The sequence below is a fragment of the Pleurodeles waltl genome, chromosome 2_2, assembly GCF_031143425.1.
Source record: "Pleurodeles waltl isolate 20211129_DDA chromosome 2_2, aPleWal1.hap1.20221129, whole genome shotgun sequence".
Taxonomy (NCBI): Eukaryota; Metazoa; Chordata; class Amphibia; order Caudata; family Salamandridae; genus Pleurodeles; species Pleurodeles waltl.
In genome coordinates, this window is record NC_090439.1 from 990321568 (window position 1) to 990341232 (window position 19665).

General features: G+C 43.5%; 1 protein-coding gene across 2 annotated transcripts in view; it reads right to left on the reverse strand.

Annotated features, from left to right (window-relative positions):
* ANXA13 (annexin A13) overlaps nucleotides 1-18960 on the reverse strand; it is a 126263-nt gene extending 107303 nt beyond the window's left edge. Inside the window, exon 1 of one of the 2 annotated variants that reach the window (XM_069220713.1) lies at nucleotides 18749-18960. Coding sequence is in view for 1 of the 2 variants with exons in the window: in XM_069220712.1 (XP_069076813.1) it covers nucleotides 18384-18398 (15 nt within the window). In the remaining variant the exon portion in view is untranslated. Of the gene's footprint in view, nucleotides 1-18383; nucleotides 18556-18748 lie in introns of those variants that run through there. The other variant, XM_069220712.1, reaches the window with a different exon arrangement.
* Between the last annotated feature and the right edge of the window lie 705 nt (nucleotides 18961-19665).

The following is a 19665-nucleotide window of genomic DNA, read 5'->3' on the forward strand; positions in this document are numbered from 1 at the left end:
GCGCATCTAGGAGCTTCATGGTCTCCCATCTTCTCCAAACATGTGATAAGCTGTATCCTTCAAGCACAGTCATGAATTAAAATACCACTTTTAATTTAATGACAGGCCGAATATCTCTATGGTGCAGCCTCAGTACTCTGATTTACCACTGTATACTATAGTTTTCTTCACATGGGTGGATCTGACAAATAGTGTGTGTATTGTTCTCTCTCGATGGATCACGTAATCGGTGTCGGTTCAAAGTGAACAAGGCCGAGGGTACGGCCGAAACGCGTTATGGAGGGTGATTAAAGATTGCGATTAACTTCACGCCTGAGTGAGTGCTTCCTTTACGATTTTGGACTTTTGATATATTTGGACCAATGTGCTTGTCTGGCCTTGCACTCCACCTCTCTTGGGAGCTGGACAAATGTACGAGCGGGACCGTGGAGATATATATATATATATATATATATATATATATATATATATATCACCAAAAGTCCACTCATAGACGTGCGCTCTTGCTGCCAATGCTGACAACAGAGTTGGCGACCACAACTCCTAATGATTTCCACCACCTAACGTGTTTCGACCTCACCAGGCCTGTGATCAAGACCTGGTGAGGTTGAAACGCGTTAGGTGGTGGAAGCACTGTTCACTAAACAATTAAAAGCTGGAAAAGGAACTTCCTGGAGTGCGATGGTTTATTTTTGGTGAGAATTATATATATATATATATATATATATATATATATATATATATATATATATATATATATATACATATATATATACGTATATATGTATATATATATATATATATATATATATCTTGTTATACCTAATCTGGATGAACCTCTGTGGGTGGGAGCTCTGAGTAATTTCCCAACTATCAAACTGCATATGTCTTTCTAGCTCTTCTTGGTAGACACTGCGTGGGATACTGACAAAGAGTAACTCTGTGTATCATTTATACCTTATCCAGGCCGGTGTTACTTTTGCACAGGATATCATTGGTAACACTTTATAGTTGACTCAGGAGCTCATCAAGGTGTGTATGACAATGAGTGGGGGTTTCTACATAGTAACACACCTTTCTCAGACAATGTCGTGCATAGATGCTGCATCGTGGTTGGCACAACACAATTGGAACTCATCTCTCGTGCTCACTATAGATTCACACAAAGCTTTTCAAATTTAGGACTCACCACACTCATGCACCTTACAATCATGCGTGCCAAGTGACACTAGCAATCCGACGGACTGGGCCGCATATGTCAATGTAGATGACTCCTCTTCAGCCCAAAACACCTTTGTGTGGCACTAGCTAACACACTTGCTGGATCTGTGACAGGATTGGGCTACACATATAACGCCAACCTCTTTCCACCTAGGACACACAAAATACAGACACTTTTCAGCCATGAGGCAAAGATCAGGACTGCAATGCGCAATACTTCTGTCATGACCCTAGTTTGCATAGATGTCTCCTGTACGAAGCAACATGACTGAAGCACATCCCTGGCCTTTACTTATAACACAAACCTTTTCACACTTATGGTACATGATAGCCATGCACCTTCCAAACACAGATGCAAGCTCTGGCCTACAATTCAAGAGCACCCCTGTGGCAATAAAGTGATATACAAATGACAAGGACTTGTAAATAAATGTGGTCGCCACATGAAACTCAGATCACTGCAAGGCCTGGAAGTCCTGGCGTGTAGAAGCATCAATGCCTTTTAGCTTTGACTTCCAAGTTAATTATTGTAAATAAGAGGGCTGGCTCTTAGGATCCCCAAAATGTGTTCCCAATTAGAGCGACATTTGGACCCTCACAAGTTCATATCAACATAAAGCTCAAACCCAGAAACGTATGGCCTCTTTGTTTTATAGACCGCATATATTCAGATGAATGTTGTCATGAATCGGCAAAAATGCCACTCACATGGAATCGTTGTCAGCACTAGAATGAGAAACACCACTTTTCCAGGTTCTTAAACACAAGCTTCGTCTGTCAGGCAAGCTGGAGAAACAAAAATCGGCAATATAATGCTCCTCATACAAGACAGACAGCTGTATTCGCGGTATTCTGACTTGTTGATAAGTCCTGGGGAGCCATGCATAAAGAAAATTCTCATAGTCCAATGGAGAGCCCACAAGTGCAGTCACTATAGAATTATTGGTAGCAGCAGGGCAGACCGGAAGTATTCTGTACAGAATCTCGAGATGGAAGAACTCAGCTGAAGAAAATAGCAGAGATTTGAGAATTAAGAGAAATGACTCAATTATTTTTGTATCCAACGTTATTCACCATGGCTTGAATGAGATCCCCCAGTTCAAGGTTCTGAAACACAGCGCTCCAGTGGTCATCTCATCCTCTTATAAACATTAGCATGGTTTTCTCAATGTTTAGCTTGAGCAGGTGGAGGCCATTACTCTCCTTGTTGCATTGTCCTGGAACTTTTCAAGAATGCCATAGGACATGATAGTCTTGAAACTGGAAGCCAGTGACTACTTGAATTTTGTGTGAAGTTAATAAATATTCTGGGGTCAAAAGAAGAGTCTTTCCCAAAAGAGGAGTTGCCATATCATGCTTAAAAACAGCTGAACACCTCAGAAGTAGAAAACTAGTGATTATGGGACGGTAACAGAGAAGAAATCTTAGTAGAGAACTTCATGGAGAGCTGTCTGAATGGAAATTGATCCTAAACAAAGTAAGGCATTTCTCTCCAGGGAGGGGGAGAAAATTACACAAAGACGAAGGGCGGTGACCAGACTACTATTCCTTAAAACACACAGATTATTTGCCTCTTTTATATCTCAATATGTTGCAAACAAACAGGCAGATGTCTCAAATTCGAACCCTAGGTTGAGAGCGAAGGGTACCTTAATGCATCATGTACTCAAATCAGTTTACAAGAGGTTATCACCTCCGTTCAGAGAGCCGGAAGAAGGACACATCAAAGAATCCCAGCAGAACAGTCAGTCCTTGGAGCACTGAACCCAAAAGGGAAAGTAGATTAAAAGAAGGAACAGGAAAGTCTTATCTGTCCTTTATGACCTCGGCTTGGGAGGGATCGGTGCTATCTTAAAACTTAACATGATGCACGCTCTGCGTTTTCCATTAACAAGTGATCAATCAGTCAATCAATCAGTAGTTTATTGTGAATTAATTAACATTATACAGTAGTGCAACAAATCAACACATAAAGTACTTCTAATACATAGATAGCCGATGTTTTTTAAAAGTTAATAAAATTGGACCGAAATTTAAAATTCAACATTTGAGCTTCAGTTATAAATAAAAAAGGTTTCCCATGAGCAATCATTAATTACCAAACCAGAATGTATGAACCGGGAACCCAAAGCAGCCCTGGCACTTTTGTCAGACCAGCCCCTGGGTCGGGGAGGGGTGCGGGGGTCACCAAGCGCTGCTGCGTTTGCTCCTTTGTTACTGAGGGCCGATATTGCAGCACTGCTGCAAAACTGCCCCCCGCCGCTGAAAAGCGGGCCCCCACCCTTCCGGTCTATTGGGAAAACGCCTGATGCCCGCTGCGGCCAGTCCGGCCCTGATGTTAGTTTGTAATATCCTCTTCTCCACTCAAACATGGGGTGGATCTCCATCCATGAAGCTCACTAACATTGTCATGTGGACGTTCTCCCCACTCACTGCTAATCTCACCGCCGCTGTTACTTGGCAGCATCCAGTGCTTTAAGAAAAAGCAGCTCAAGTCCTTCCCGTCATTGCACTATTAATGACGGACAAAGAGATACAGGGGCATATTTATACTCCGTTTGCGCCAAATTTGCGTCGTTTTTTTCGATGCAAATTCGGCGCAAAACTAACGCCATATTTATACTTTGGCGTTAGACGCGTCTAGCGCCAAAGTATGAGGAAAGAGCGTCATTTTTTTGCGTGAACGCCTTCCTTGCGTTAATGAGATGCAAGGTAGGCGTTCCCGTCTAAAAAAATGACTGCGACGCAAATGCGTCGTATTTATACTCCCGGGCAAAAATCACGCCCGGGAGTGGGCGGGGCAAAAAACCCCGCATTTGCGCCTCTTTTTAACGCCTGGGTCAGGGCAGGCGTTAAGGGACCTGTGGGCTCAAAATGAGCCCAGAGGTGCCCTCCCATGCCCCCAGGGACCCCCCCTGCCACCCTTGCCCACCCCAGGAGGACACCCAAGGATGGAGGGACCCATCCCAGGGACATTCAGGTAAGTTCAGGTAAGTATAAAAAAATAAAAAAATATATTTTTTTTTTTGGCATAGGGGGGCCTGATTTGTGCCCCCCTACATGCCACAATGCCCAATGACCATGCCCAGGGGACAGAAGTCCCCTGGGCATGGCCATTGGGCAAGGGGGCATGACTCCTGTCTTTACTAAGACAGGAGTCATGTAAATGGCGTCTGGGCGTCGTTAAAAATGGCGCAAATCGGGTGGAGGCGATTTTTTTGCGTCAACCTGACTTGCACCATTTTTAAGACGCCCTAACGCCATTTTTCCCTACGCCGGCGCTGCCTGGGGTACGTGGTTTTTTTCCACACACACCAGGCAGCGCCGGTCTGCTAGCGCCGGCTAACGCCATTCAATAAATACGGTGCCCGCATGGCGCTTCAGAATGGCGTTAGCCGGCGCAAAACTTTTTGACGCTAAACTGCGTTAGCGCAGTTTAGCGTCAAAAAGTATAAATACGGGCCACAATGTGTAGTGGTGATTGAAATTTACACCCGCACAGCGCAACATTTAGAATTACATCTGTAAGTTGAGCAGTTGAGCATGAGCGTGAAGCTGTGCCTTGTTGATTTTGGCAAAGGTCACTGTAATTAATGTAATAGTTTAATTTTAGAGAAACTGTACCCAATGTTATCTGAATATTGTTTTGTATTGAGTGCCTCAATGTTGCTTAGAAATACCACTGCTAATCCAAGGAATCCCATAACGTGGGCAGCTTTAAAGTGCACAGTATATAAATCGAGTGGTTTATTGAATGTGCATGCCTGATAAGAGCTCTAGGAGAATATCCCTTGTCATGTTGCATTGGGAAGCAGCTGACCAGATATTTAAGCATTAATTCTAACCATGGTTGCTGCAAGTTAAATTCATGTCTAATTTGAAATTGGCTAGTTGACTTAGGTAAACAAAAATGAAAACAACTTGCACTGTGTTGATCTACCCTAGAACCTAATTTCCCTGCAAAGGCTGCCAGGATATTACCAAAAGAAAGGAGATTTTTCCCATTTATAACTGAAAGTAATGATTTAATTGAAATTGGCTTCACGATTATTATAGAGGCAGTGAATAGCATGTATCAAGGAGATGGATTTAGTGTTTAAGTAGGCTCAGTGTTTATTGAAAGAACCCCGATCTTCAATCCATACCCCTAAATAATGCTATTTCTTTTGTTTATAAACTGGGGTAGCACCTATGGATCACTGACAGAATATCAAGGACAAAAATAGCCAGTGGACAGAATGTTGTGTCAAAAAAAATAAGAATCAAAATATTGAGAAGGTATGTGCAAATAGGTAAATATGGATTAATATTCTTAGTATCACATTTACATACGATGAAGTTATATATTTGGTTACATTACATATATATAGATGTAAGTGTAATAAAACTTTACATACCCGTAGAAACTTACTTTCACAATATTCTTGCCTTCGATATTTTTGATATGATATTTTGTCCACTCGACATTTAGGACTTGATATTTTGTCTAAAATACTAATTTTTTGTACAGGGTTTACTCTAAATATATTCAGGAGTGTTCTGCAGGCCAGAGTGGTGTGGTATGAAATATGAGTGGCGCCAGCATATCACAGGGTCTGCAAATATAGGGTGCCTAGTCTTGGCAGATGATATCCCTCCACTTTGATAGCATCTGATAAGCCAGCAAACTAACAAGCACCGTTGTATCTCTCCGTGTGACCGTTCTAGAAATATGGGTGTTTTGGGGACAATTTATCCTGGACCCACATGTTCCAGTAGAAATACTGTATGCCCCTCAGTAACGGAGAGTGAACACACTCCAAAATAAAGCATTCTCTACGCCAAAAAAGGACATTCGATATTCGATGAAACAGACCGCACTTGTGGAATAACATTTTTTGATTCAGCCCAAGGCCCTAATTTGTTTAGTTTTACTGAGAACATAGTTCCAAATACGTACTGGGGTTAATGCATGAGCCACCTGGTGTTGTGTCTGTAAGAGATCTGCTTTCACTATGCCATTGTACTTGGAGACTCAACTCGTTAATAACATAATCATGGATGTAGCAGCATCATTTGATGGTTGATTTGATGCATGGCTGTAGGCGCACAGCAACATTTGTGCAAGAGGGAAAATTGAATTTCTCACTGGATACTGTATTGGGAGAGCCGATGCGAACGGAGGGGATCCAGAGGCGCACAAGTCGGCTTTACTGGGGTGCCTTTGAATCCAAGGTCCACGGCAAGGCTGGATTATGTTCTTGGGAACGTAGGAACAGAACGGGTGAGATGCAAGAGAACGACACAACTTTCTGGCATTGATAATAGACACTGATGTTCTGCAGCACTAATGTTTTTGTTGCTTTTGGGATACAGAACACTTATGTTTTTTTTTTAACCAAAAGTGATCACAGATTTGCCTGTGAAAAAGTTTGTATGCCCTACGTCATTGACAGCTGGCCAATTACAGACAGATTTAGTCAAAGTCTTGCTTGGAAAGGAAGGGTTAGTTTACCTGTTAAGTTGTGGCCAAGGGATTAAAAGTAAGTTACCCACATTGACTTCATTGTTTTGGTCAAGTACCGATTTTGTGTTCAAGCTCCTGGTCTTCAAGACAGAAAATAGAGCCGGTAGCTCACCTCTCCTGCCATGACTGCAGTATAGAGCTATAGTCACTTTGCTCCTTTTGCTGCTATCTGAGGATCACATGTAGCCGTGCATCTATGGAACACCAGCTGCTCGTCATATGGAAGTCAGAACCCGCTTGATCTGAATGCATCTGTGGAGGATACACTTTTGTCACTTGCCACAAGTCTGTCAGCGTTGAAAGTTTCCAAAGTGTATTTGCTTGTTAAACTTTCAGTCTTCGATTAATACGAAAATTGTCACCATATTTGGATTTTTTTGTAGCTGTCACGCACAACAAATATTCTAAGAGCTCTCTTTGAGTTTTTCATGCCACAAAACCTTATGTTGGTGATTCTGTGCTGTTTGCCACATTTTCATGGTACCCTACCAGAATATTAGAATATTGTGTTCAAAAATATCGTCTCACTAACATATCACAGCCAGAATATCTACTTTCACACTATTGTGAAGATAAATACAAGTACAAATGTACTATTCTCAAGTACATAGCCACGTTCCTTGGAAAATATACAACCCTTTTCAGAGGCTTAGTGACACGATGATGGGTTAAACTGTTCAGACAATCTCTTTCCATCAGTACAGCATCTATTACTTAAATAAATTAGTATTTTGAAACTAGTTTACAAAGACACCTGCAGATAAAGCTTACTATTTTGAAACTAGTTTACAAAGACACCTGCAGATAAAGTTACAAATAAACTAACTTTATTTATCTATTTGTTTCTATTCTTCTGAATCCACTAGGCATAGACATCATGCCTTCTAACTCACTTGCAACACCTAGCAGATAATAAAACTGAGACACAGGGGCATTCAGTGAATGTCACAAAATCTAGTGAAGAAGGGAAGCCGGCATTTAAACCGAATATTTCACTTCCAAGATTTAAATATTTAAAAACTGAACGCGCTCTGTTTGATTTCACACTTGAGCACTTTCAGGGAGATTAACACTGTAGATGTGAATAGTGTTAGTTTTATAAAGCCGAATAACTGGGAGTCTTTATTTATTTGGACTTTGGATTCTAAGATAGTTACACACTGGCACCAAAGGCATAAAACCAATCTCTAATTTTTGTGTCCTTCTAAGTGTACTCACAATGAATCATAGGTAAACGAACATCCCTAATTGCAGTGTTCAATAAAGTAATAAAATGTGATGAAACAGACGTGATAACGTAGGCGCGGCATGCATTATTGCTTTTTTTTTTAGGTGTGTGACATAATCTATCTAAAACACAAATCTATCTTCCAAATTCTACCTTCTATTTGGATTGAAATTTGCTAAACAGGACGCAGACAATTATATAAAATACCACCGAGGGACTCTGGGCATCCATCCAGCCCGCCCCCTGTCACCTTCAGCATCTAAATGGTGTACATTTTAACCCCCCACAACAACATTCCCACCAAAATTCACGAACTCACTGACAGAACACAACTCTACATAAAAGTCCCTTCTGCGCTTGATATTCAGAAACTCAAACACTGCTCCACCTTATTCATACCTGGATGTCCAACTCCCATCTGAAACTCAACTGGGCTAAAAAAACACAACTCATCGAAACTTGACTCAACATGAACTTGATGACTTCCTCCGCCAGTTGTTATCTAATACCATGTCATTCTGAGACACTCTGGACAATGGCCGCTCCCTCAAGGAACACATCGCCAAGAAGACCAAGGTACCAGCTCTGCCTTCTGAAAACAGTGAAACTCTTCCTTCCTACAAGTGACTTCAAAGCTGCAGTGCAAGCTCTTGCACCCTTGCATCTGGATGAAGGAAACATATTGCTCCACATCCTTCTAGACGTAACCCTGGTCCCCCCGAAAGGCATCCTACATGCCCCATCATACTCATCGGGCATTCCCCCGCACCCATATTTGCGACATAACCTGCAACGCAGGTGGTTGCCTGCACCGTGAGGTTCTGGAAGCCAACCCTAAGGTAAATGGCCCTTCTGGTCAGCGAGCCACTGTACGGAATTTGATATAGAAGCTGCTGCAAACCACTCATCAAAGGAAGTTAGATGCTAAAATGACACTTTGGTAATGCAAATAAGGTGAGTGACATTGGTGGACGGATTACGTGCTAGGGGAAACATTCACTGAAAGAAGTACCCAGAACGAGTCTGCAGCAATATATGAAATCCATACTAAATACATCAGTAAAGCGTGAACGCTCTACATAAAAAGAGAGAGAATTGACGGTATTTGTAAAAAAAAATAATGTTTATTTCTGTATATAATAGTGAGACTCTTTCATGTGCACGCTTAGGTCGAGTACTATTGCAAGTACATAATGGGTCCTGGTGCAAGCAAGGGAAATAGTCCCTTGGACTGCTGCTGGGGTGTTAAAATGCAGCAATTGTCAGGGTTCAATGGGCTCCTCAGTGCTCTGGTCCCCGGTGCCACTGCACCCGCTTCGCTAATGGTAGCTACGCCCCTGCTGACATCGTAAACGCCAACATTTAGAAAGTACACTCGAAGGGCATACATGTTTATTTTTGAAACACTGTGTAGTTCTCAAAGAATGGCAATTTGCTCGAAAGGTCATTAGAAATAAATGCGCTTTTCTAGCCACGTGCCATCCTTCCTGTGATCCGGGCAGCAGGGACTGTGACTAACCGGACAGAGGCCAGAGGCGTGTCTGCTTTACACCGAGTGCGTTAGGGGAGTGAACGCGCTCCTCCGGATGACGGCATTGTGTATTTTCAGGTAGAAAGTTCATTGAAGGCGATAAAAGACATGAAGGATTGGTTTGGAGGTGCTGGTTACATACTGGCAGGCCTCTCTCCGGGTAGGTTACAGGTACCATTTGTCATGGCCGAGTTCAGCCCGAGGTTGTATATCGGAATATCCTAAGGAAAAATATCATCTGACATAAACCTTGTGTCCTGAATACCGTATACACAAATATAGTTCCACTGTTTGTTGATTTTGTTCCCTCCCTAATTTCCACCCAGGAAAGACACAACTGCACGTGACCAGATGAGACTTTCGCCAGGTTCTAGATTGGTGAACCTTGCAAGAGGTACACCCATTAGTGCACAACATTGACTATACTCATGGATTTTCCAAGAGTGTAAATACATTTTGTAAATGTAAAATTTCCCCCGCTCAAGTACCGTGAATCAGGACTGGTACTTCACCTTTTTAAAGGGAAGTTTTTGTGGCGCAAGATTAGTGACGTTGTTGTGGAAATATATTTGTGAATAGAGTCCATTAACATGAAGAGAATAATTGGGTGAGTGTGCCGTGAATTTACAGGCAAACTGCCTCTGCTAATCTGTAGCTGTGTCTTGCAGGGGGGACCTGCCACTCAACCATCAGACCACAGTGGTATTACTGCCATCGTAAAGCAGGCAAAGTAATGAACGTAGAAAGGTCAGGATCTGAACTGAGAAGAGAGAGAGAGAGAGAGAGAGAGGGGCCCAAAAAGGAGATTAAGAGGTCACTATTGTGAAAGGACCAGGCTCATCTTTGACTGATACCACAGTTCAGTTAATTATTGTACTTACTGCTGAAATATCTTAAAGCTTGAATAGTTTGTAACCCAGAGTTGCCTACTGAATACCTAGGGATCATGTTTCCAGTCCTCAAAGAGATCTGCCATTCCTCACCACCCAAGGTGAAAAAACGTTATAAGCTAGGATTGTACCGCAACTGTCTGGCATAGGATATTACTTTAATACAGTCCAGCCTTACAGGTCCCAAGCAAGCCTCCTACCACATGCGCACAGAAAAGGACTTTGAATTCCAGAAGCACAATCCCAGCTTGGTTCAGAGAAGGCATCAAATGCAGACCATCCTGGTGGATCTCTCTCCTCCTGAACATAAGTTCTCTCTAAATATACCGGTTAGGTGCCTGTAAGGGCTGATGGTTCAGCAGTCACACACCCAATGACAAATTACAGTAGACCTGTAGCATTACTCATAGCAATCAACTAATCCTGCCACACTTTAAGCACCAGTATCCAAGACAAGATAAGGGCACCATTTTAGTAATTCACGCCCATCACCGATACACTTTCCATATAGGGAACACTGCAAATGCAACATCCAACGATGCACACCTTTAAATATAGAGTACTACCTGTATGAACTGAGCCTCACAAGAAGTGTGAAGCACTATACAAATAAAATCAAACACGTCAAAAACCTGTTAGATATTTGTTGGAAAAAAGATATTATAAACAGTTCAATACAAGTCAGCTGGAAAAAAAAGCTGCAGTAGTTTGGAATGTGCAGAAACATTCAAAACGATTCTAACTTTTCTACAAATATCTAAGAGATGCAAAAAATAAACCTGTTCTTTTTGATATTCAATGTAAACTAGAAAAATAGAGCAGAACAAAGAAAAGCAACATTTCAATTTTGTTGCTTTAAACAGCTGCTCTGTGGCCTGGCGCCTCAGCTGCTAGCTCTTGTGACATGAGAACTTGATTGTACTAGCTTATTACAGTTGAGTTCTGAAGTCTTTTCTTTATAATCAGCAACTTGGTGCATCACAAGTTGGCAATTATAAAGATATTAGAGAAATAAATGTATTCAGGGATTACAGAATCTCATGTATTATAGCATTATTATTATTATTATGATATAGTAGCGGTGTATTGCACTCCCTCAGGAGTACATTATTCCACTTTTGGATCATTTCTAAACTGGCATCTGAAGATCGGGTCAAAGTTGTAATGAGAAAAGAATATTGCCATACTCACAAAGAACATAACATAATTCCTCTCAATGATCAAGGCTGGTTGCAGTAGCCACTCCTCTTTCTCTTGCTTTGCTTTCAAGAGGAAATGGATACTCCCTATTATAGTCACAATGCTGCTTAACATAGGAGGGAATTACTAGGAAAGGAAAAAGAACTGAGTACCAGTAAGCAACAATCTCATTTGGAGCCACACTCCCACAACTCTGTGTCTGGGCTTGACACCCACAGACAAATGCTAGTCAGAAAACTAGTCCTATTAGACCTCAATGGTAGAGCAATTAATATATCCACCGTTGTCCAGTATTTCAGAACATATCAAACCGCCTTGTTCTTTGCCTCAGGTGGGTATGTCATTTTGGTCACCTGTGAATAATCACAAGATCCTAATCAATAATACAAGAGTGTTACCATCAACCTATCTCACATTAAGGACACTCAAAACAGTTTCTATAAGCCTAAGAACAGCCCCTGGTTCTCAGACGCTCTAAATTTCCTTAACAAATCATGCTGTCACCCCAAATATGCCTGGTGCAGATTGCTAACCTAAGCCTCCTCTGCTGCCCTCAGACATCCCTAGACCACCTACCACAGAACTACCCACCAAGCTAAACAAGAGTTCTACTCAGGGTAAAATCAAAATGTTATCTGTCCTGTGAACTTTGTAGTGTGGTCCAAAGCATTTATCAACTCCCAGTGCGCCACAGCCATCATACCCCCCACCCAAGTACTGTGTTTAGAAGGCTGGCTTTCTATATAGTGAACGTAAATGACGTGCACTGCGCAGAGAGTCCAAGCAACCCAACTTTGGTATCCAGAGGCAAAAAAAAGACCACCTAATGCTTTGTTTTTGTGTGGGGCAAGCAGTCAGGCTTATCTTGGAGATGTGCTAAGCATTTGTTGTACTTACAATATCAAATGTGGACACACACTCAGAAGAATAACTCGAGACCAATTTACAAAAATAATTCAGATTTTTATTACATTTTTAAGCCACAATCATCAATATATGGTAAGTACTTCTTTTGGTAGGATTTTTCTAAGTTTAGAAAATATATGCTTTTTTTGCATAATTACGCACCATAGGAATGAATTTGAAAATCTTAAAAAATACATACAAAATCAGGTAATGCTCTCACAATTGTCACCTTTTATTTTTAGGTTGAGGTCATTGAGATGTCCTGTGGGCCAACTAGAGAAGTTTGGGTGGTTCCTGGTTCAAGCGGGAGCAGCAGGTGAAAGTCTTGGAGCTGGTGCACAACGGAGAAGGGGACCACTCTGTCTGCACATTGCACAGGTGGACTTAAAGGTAAACCCGGTGTGTCCCCTTGGAAGGTAGTGGTCGCAAGGGGTTAGAGACCCGTAGAGCACTGCTGGTTTGATGATGCAGGGGCCAGGGAGTCCGGGTGCAGTGCAGATATGTCAGGCAGGAGTTGTGCCTCTTGGAGTCCTTGGAGCCATGAGCAGATTACTTGGAGGGTAGATTGCAGGTCAGCAGGGCCACTCTGGGGGGTGATTCTTGGGTGTCCGAAGTCCCTCAACTGGTGCTTGCTTCTGGGCTTTGGAGAGTATGGAGAGTATGGAGTGGACTTTGCTTCTGGTTGTTCGACGTTGGGGGTCCTGTATCCAATGGTATGTCTCATGCCCTGAAAATCCCAGTGCCACTACATTTGGCACACTGGTAGGTTTTGTCCTTCTGGTCTGTTGTGTGGATTGTTATCAGGCTGCTGGGTTCGGTTCGTTGGTCAGCAGCCGGTCAGTGAACTGGACTTCACTGCTTCCTTGCTTGCAGATTTCAGGAGAGTGATACTTTTACTCTGAGGGAGGTTTTTGGCAATTTTCAGAAGACTGGAGGGTTTTGTAATGTCCTTCAGGTTTCCAGGTGACACCTCAGCAGTGATTGTCAGGGCCTAGGAGCAGCAGGCAGGGTTTGGTGTCTTTTTCTTTGTGCAGCAGGACTTCGGTTCTTGTGCCTTGTGTCTTCTTTGTTCCTGATCTTCTTGTGCCCATCAAATCTGATCTATTGGTGTAGGGATGCCTGCTAAATACTGCGTTTAGTAGCCATTAGGGGGAGTAGCTGGTAGTGGCAAATGGGCCACCTAACTTGGGGTGGCTACACCCACTAAGTGACCACTTCCTGTGGTAAGGGATCACATCCCTAACCCTGATTGGATATTTTCCTACCATCCAAGATGGAGGAAAATTAAATGGAGTGGTCACCCCACCTGTCACAACTGAGGAGTGGTGCAGGCTGAAGGGGGCCACTCCTCCTACTCTAGTTAAGTTTTCCTATTGGTTTTCTGACTCAAAGTGGGGGAAAAACTATTGAGCGGCCATCTGCTGCTAGCAGCAGAGGTGGGGGGTCAGATTTCAAAGGTGGTAAAGCCTTTGAAGCTGACCACTGGTGCAAGGTGCCTGCCTTGGGAAGATGTAGCAGCCCACGCAGGTAAGGCTTTCTGTTCTGGTTCCTGAGAGCAAAAGGCTGTCACCCCAGGAGTCCAGAATCGTGTCTGGTGGTGGCAGGCTGGTTAAGACCAGTCAGACACTATGTCAGGGCTGTAAGGTTTTGCAGGGGGCACCTCTGAGGTGCCTTCTGGGTACATTTTATAATAAATCCAACACTGGCATCGATGTAGGTTTATTATGCTGAGTTGTTTGATACCAAACAACCCAGGGTTGAAACAGGCCATCGTGTAGCTGGGGAACTCTAAAGACCAGTGTCCAGCACATTCATTTGCTATGGCTACCCTGTACAGTTACTATGTCTTAAAGTTTGGCAAAGACACGGTAGGGGCATATCTGCTCATGCATATATGCCCTCAAATGCATTATAGTGCTGCTTTAGGGTTGGAAGGCCTTTCAGAGTGGTGACTTACCTATAGTACAAGCAGTGTTAGTGCCATCTTGAGTTTGTATTTTTAGGGACACCTTGTCATGCACTTGCAAGGGCAGTTTGCATGGGGCTGGTGTGGGGCCTCTCAGAGTGGCACAATTGGTGCTGCAGCTCTGGGGGGGGGGGCATGCCCTAGGTACCAGGGGTACCATTTACTAGGGACTTACAACAAGGGTGGCTGAAGTGCCAAATCATAAGTATAGTTTTGGAGGAAGAGATCTGGCCCTGGGAACCTGCTTAGCAGGGGCCCAGGGTACGTACAGTTCAAAACCACATCATGTTCCAGTCAAAACATGTGTGTGTGTGTGGTGGGGGGGGGGGGCTATACAACTAAAAACTAGCTTCCGACACTCTGCAATTCCCATGGCTCCTTCTTTATCGAAAGAGCTCATAACAGCTGCAACAACGTACTCACCACCATCCCCATCCCCACACACCCACCTCTGCTGTGACTGAAGCCCTTCCTCCTCAGTCTTTCTACTTCTCTGAGACCCATAGTTATCTTGTTACCTTCACTTAAAAGCAGTTTTTCTGCTCCTGCCAGCTGGGAGCGGACTTACAGGTTGCTCTTGCTAGGCAGGAGCTGTAAAAGCTCCCGCCAAGCGACAGCAAAAAGCTATCTCCCTGCGTGGGCACCTCAGGAGCTAGGGAGTTGGCCTGGGGGAAGGCAGTTCCCAGTGCCATTGCTAGCTTCAGGAGGGGGCCATCCGGCCCCCTTTCTTTAGTTTGCACAGACCGGTCCCAGGGAGGTGGTGCTCCCTGGGGCCATAGATGGCCAGGAAGGGGGGCACGTGGTCCCCTCCCATGTTTTATTACTTTACAGGTCCCGGGGAGGTGGTGGTCCCCAGGGTCCGGGGGAGGGGGTCCATGTGGCCCCTCAAAATGATTTAATTAAGCCCGGGGAGGTGATGATCCCTGGGGCTCTAAGGAGCCACTGGAGATGTGTCTGAAGTGCCCCCCTTCCATATTTGAATTCAAGCCCCTGTATGGTAGTGGTCCCTAGGGCTCAAATGAGCCCATGAAGGGGGGTCTGTGCAGCCCCTTTTTTTTATTGCTGCATGGCCCTTCGGACCTCGACCATTTGGGATCTAAACTGTAAACAAGTGTGGGAGGCTGCACTTTTTTTTTTTAAAGTGCTGGATTTGCAGATCCTTTGTGATTTTGGGTGAAATTTCCGTTTCATAAAATAATTTTTTTGCACTGGCGGGGTCCTTGTGGGACCCCAGCACCAGGGCTAGGGGGTTAGGGTATTCCTAATGTGCCCACTTTCTCTTTTTTTACTTTTTTTTGGGACTCAGTGGAGTCTGAGTCCCGAAATGTCTGCCAACACTTCCCGGTTGAAGTGTTGGCAGCCAATCAGATCTCAGCATGAGATCTCTCCACTGCGTCCCTAGATACACAAATAAGTTTTTCTTTTAATATCTCTAAAACTACTCAACATATTTACACCAAATTACAAAAGGCACACTTTATGCACCAAGATCTACCTTTCTGCCAAATTTGATGTATATCTGATCTATGGTTTGGGCTGTAGTCGTGTTCAAAATCCCTATGGGAAATTGCATGGGGAAAAAAGCATTTTGGGAATCCACTTTTTCTCTGCCCCTGCTTGATGAATCACCATGAAACCTTCCAGGCTTCAGCTGAAGTGAGTGTAAAACTTGCTTTCAAAAGTTTGTGAAGATTCATCAGTCCCTGGGGCCGGGGGAGGGACGGTACTGCCCACCTCAATACAATACAGTGGTAGCCCCAGGGAGGTGGCAGTCCCAGAGGCTCAGGGAAGCCAAGCAGGTCCGCCCGCATCATTATATCTATGAGCCCTGGGGAGGTGGTGGTCCTGGGGCAAAAAGGTGCCCTCGGAGGTGGCCCCCATGGAACCCCTCCTTTATTTTTCATATGCTCCGGGACCTGGCCCACCCAGGAGCTTTGGTAAAACAAGTGCGGGAGACCGCACATAGTTATTTTTACATTTTTGCCTCAGATTCGCAACCCCGTCGAAAATTCACAGCAAACATTATTTTTGTCCCTACCCTGGCCCCTTTTCTTATTTTTTATCTTTTTTTTTATGACTCAACTCAAACCAAGTTCGAAGATGGTTGCCAACACTTCCTTGTTGAAGTGTTGGCAGCCAATCAGATCTCAGCCCGAGATTGGGAGGGTTGGTGGAGCCTTCCCATCCCTATATTTAGAAATTTGGTTTATCTTTAATATTTCAAAAGCTAGTGAATGGATTTACACCAAATAACAAAAAGGGCTCTTTTCAAGCAAAAGATAGCTTCTGCCAAATTTGCTGTAATTCTGCCCAACGGTTCGGCCTTGGTTCCTGTTCAAAATCCCTACAGAAATTAACATAAGAAAATGTGTTTTGGGACCCCTTCTTTTTGTCGTTCTCCCGTTTGACAGATCACCCCTAAACTTTCCAAACAGCAGCTGAAGTGAGCGTCATATTTTTTGGGGGAAAATTTTGTGAAGATTCATTAACCTGCACTAAAGATATAGGCAAGTAAAAAAACTATTTTTCTAAAGAAACTAGATCCTAACTATAACTACCTAGTGGCAAATGCCACTAGGTAATATATTTATATATATATGCGTGTGTGTGTGTGTGTATGTGTGTTTGGCAAATCACTTAACATAACGCTGCTGCAATATTATTCCTCTGTCTGGACATTATACAGTGTCCTGCAATATTGATACAAATCACGAGGCAGATTTGGAATCATGTGGCTTTCTAGATTCCAATGTCCCAATGCCACAGGATCACTAAAAGAAGCAAATCAGTTTCTAGGTGCGTTTGAGTGCGGGCAATGGACGCTCTGCATTCCGCTTGGTCATGTGAAATCACACACCTTTTGTTTAAGATCTACCGAAGGGGCGAGATTGCCAACGCGAACATTAAGGTACGCCAGACGTGCCCTGAAGTGATTGTAGCTGACAGACGGGAGTAGTTTGTATTGTCCGAGTTGTCCATGCCAGTCCAGAAGACATCATCTCATCCTACGTGGTTACTGAAGCAGACACATTGAAGTGTGCAGTCCTAGGGCATGAGATTGGATGCGAACACCCGCACAGCCACGTTGAAAAAAAACACAATCCTTTAAGTTAGAGTATTTGTTTAGAACATACACTTTTTAACCCTGTATCTAGTTTTTATTCGCCTCACGAATAATAGTGAAGAAGTTTTTATGTAGCGCACCTTAGCCCTTCTCAGCGCTACATATAGCAGGTTGTATCAGTTTAAGGGCACTACATTTATCAACCTCAGAATGATTGAAGGCTGAGTGGGCAGGATTCAAGCTCATCCCTTGCAGATTACTGGAGAACTCGGTGTATTAAAACTCCCTAAACCACCCGGCAAGCATCGGTTTACTTCTACAACGAGTCCTATTTTAAAACCATCTGAACTGTATGTCCGGTTAAAAAAAAAACACATAAAGACATCTTAGCATAAGACTAAAATAAGACTTAACATAAGACTAAAATACGAAATACTATTTCTACGGGGCAGCCGTTCGCTGAGTTAACCACGTGTAGTGATCGGCAGGTCACTGATGTGAATTAAACTTCCATCCTCAGACTTCGACGAACTAAATATTGTTAAATTTGGAAACACTGTTATTTACAGTGCTTCGAATCAGCAGAAGTGAGGCGCAAAGCGCTTTATGAAAAACATTGTCTTTTTTTAAAACATACACCATCTCTCTAAAACCACGAAGCCCCAGGTATACATTCGTATTACATTGAAAACTCGTGCCAGCAAAAAAAAAAAACATCCTAGTAGTACCTCAAGGGAGCACTGGTGCCATACAGGCCATGATCATTCTCCCTGCATGGATTTGCTTAAAATCCCCGAATAATTGACTGGTTTATTGCCCGCCGCGTGTAGACACAAAGGAGCGTTTCTATCCTGGCTGTTGGGGTACTCACGTGGAAATTGCCCATTTCTGCTCGGCTTCTGTGCCCGGGGTGTTTGCGGAGCTCTTCCGAAGAACAAACGAGGAAAGGTAGCTGTCACGTTTTATAAGATAATCTGGTTTAATAAGTAACTGTTTCCATTATCTCACGGCATCCGTTTATGGACATGCAACATAAACTCAGAGTTTACTTTAAAATGCAGCCTGACTACGTTCACAGGCGGCCCCTGCCCGGCCCAGATCTAAAAAACTTCAAAAACGTACAACATCGCCAGTGTGGTGGACTCTAGATTTGTTGGCAGGTGTGTAAAATAACTACAAGGTGCAATGAATCATTCTGTTAACTGAAAACTAAAGTTTTTTGCTAAAATGACTCACTTGCGGCTCACGTCCGGTGCTTATCGGACACTGCCCTGCCTTCCAGATGGATGAGACATCGGCTGCTATCCGGCTGTGGCGACTCGATGCTCTGTGCTTAATGTCTGATTGTGTTTATTTTCATGTTTTTTTCCCCAATCATCAAGTTTCTTTAGACGCCCATCTTAGACTGAGGGTTCACGTCATGCTCAACATGGAGCCTGGAATACAACGGCTCTGTTCAGCAGACCGGAAGCAGGCTTTATAACCGGTGTACAGATTCCGGTTCTGCCTCACCTTGGCGGAAGTAACGCTCTGCTGCCACGAGTCTCTGCGCTCCACTTGACTCCACTGAGGAGAGGCCTCCATATATCACCACACCTCGTCTAAGGTCTTTGCAAGTACAACAGGATCACACCAACTCTTAGAGAGCCTCAAGGGCTTCCGCTGTGGAGTCCAGGCCTGCTGCACCAGTCAGGAAGCAGTCAACTCTGGCTCTGCAGTGTACCTGGCGACCACGCTGAGACCCAGCCAACACTATAAGGAACCGGTACCTCTAAGCTGACACAACAGAGAGCCCAATGTTCCACCTTTGTTTATATGTGCTACCTTCTAGTGAGTAAACCTTACTCCCGAACGGAAGAGTCTCGGACTACATTGGGCGTGTCCAGCCTTATATTTCTTTTGCTAATTTATTTATAAGGGGACACATACAATGTAACAATCAATTACTCTTAGAGGTTAACACAAATATTTGGACTCCGATACGAGTGAAATACCATCCTAACAATCAACATTAACAATATCAAATCGACTAAACATCGCTTTCAATTTTGGAGTCAGTAACATATACCCACCATGACCAATGTCGCCATGAATCACAACACCAGTTATATAAAGTTCAAACATGTATTGCCCTTTAGATTAACAATGCTAAA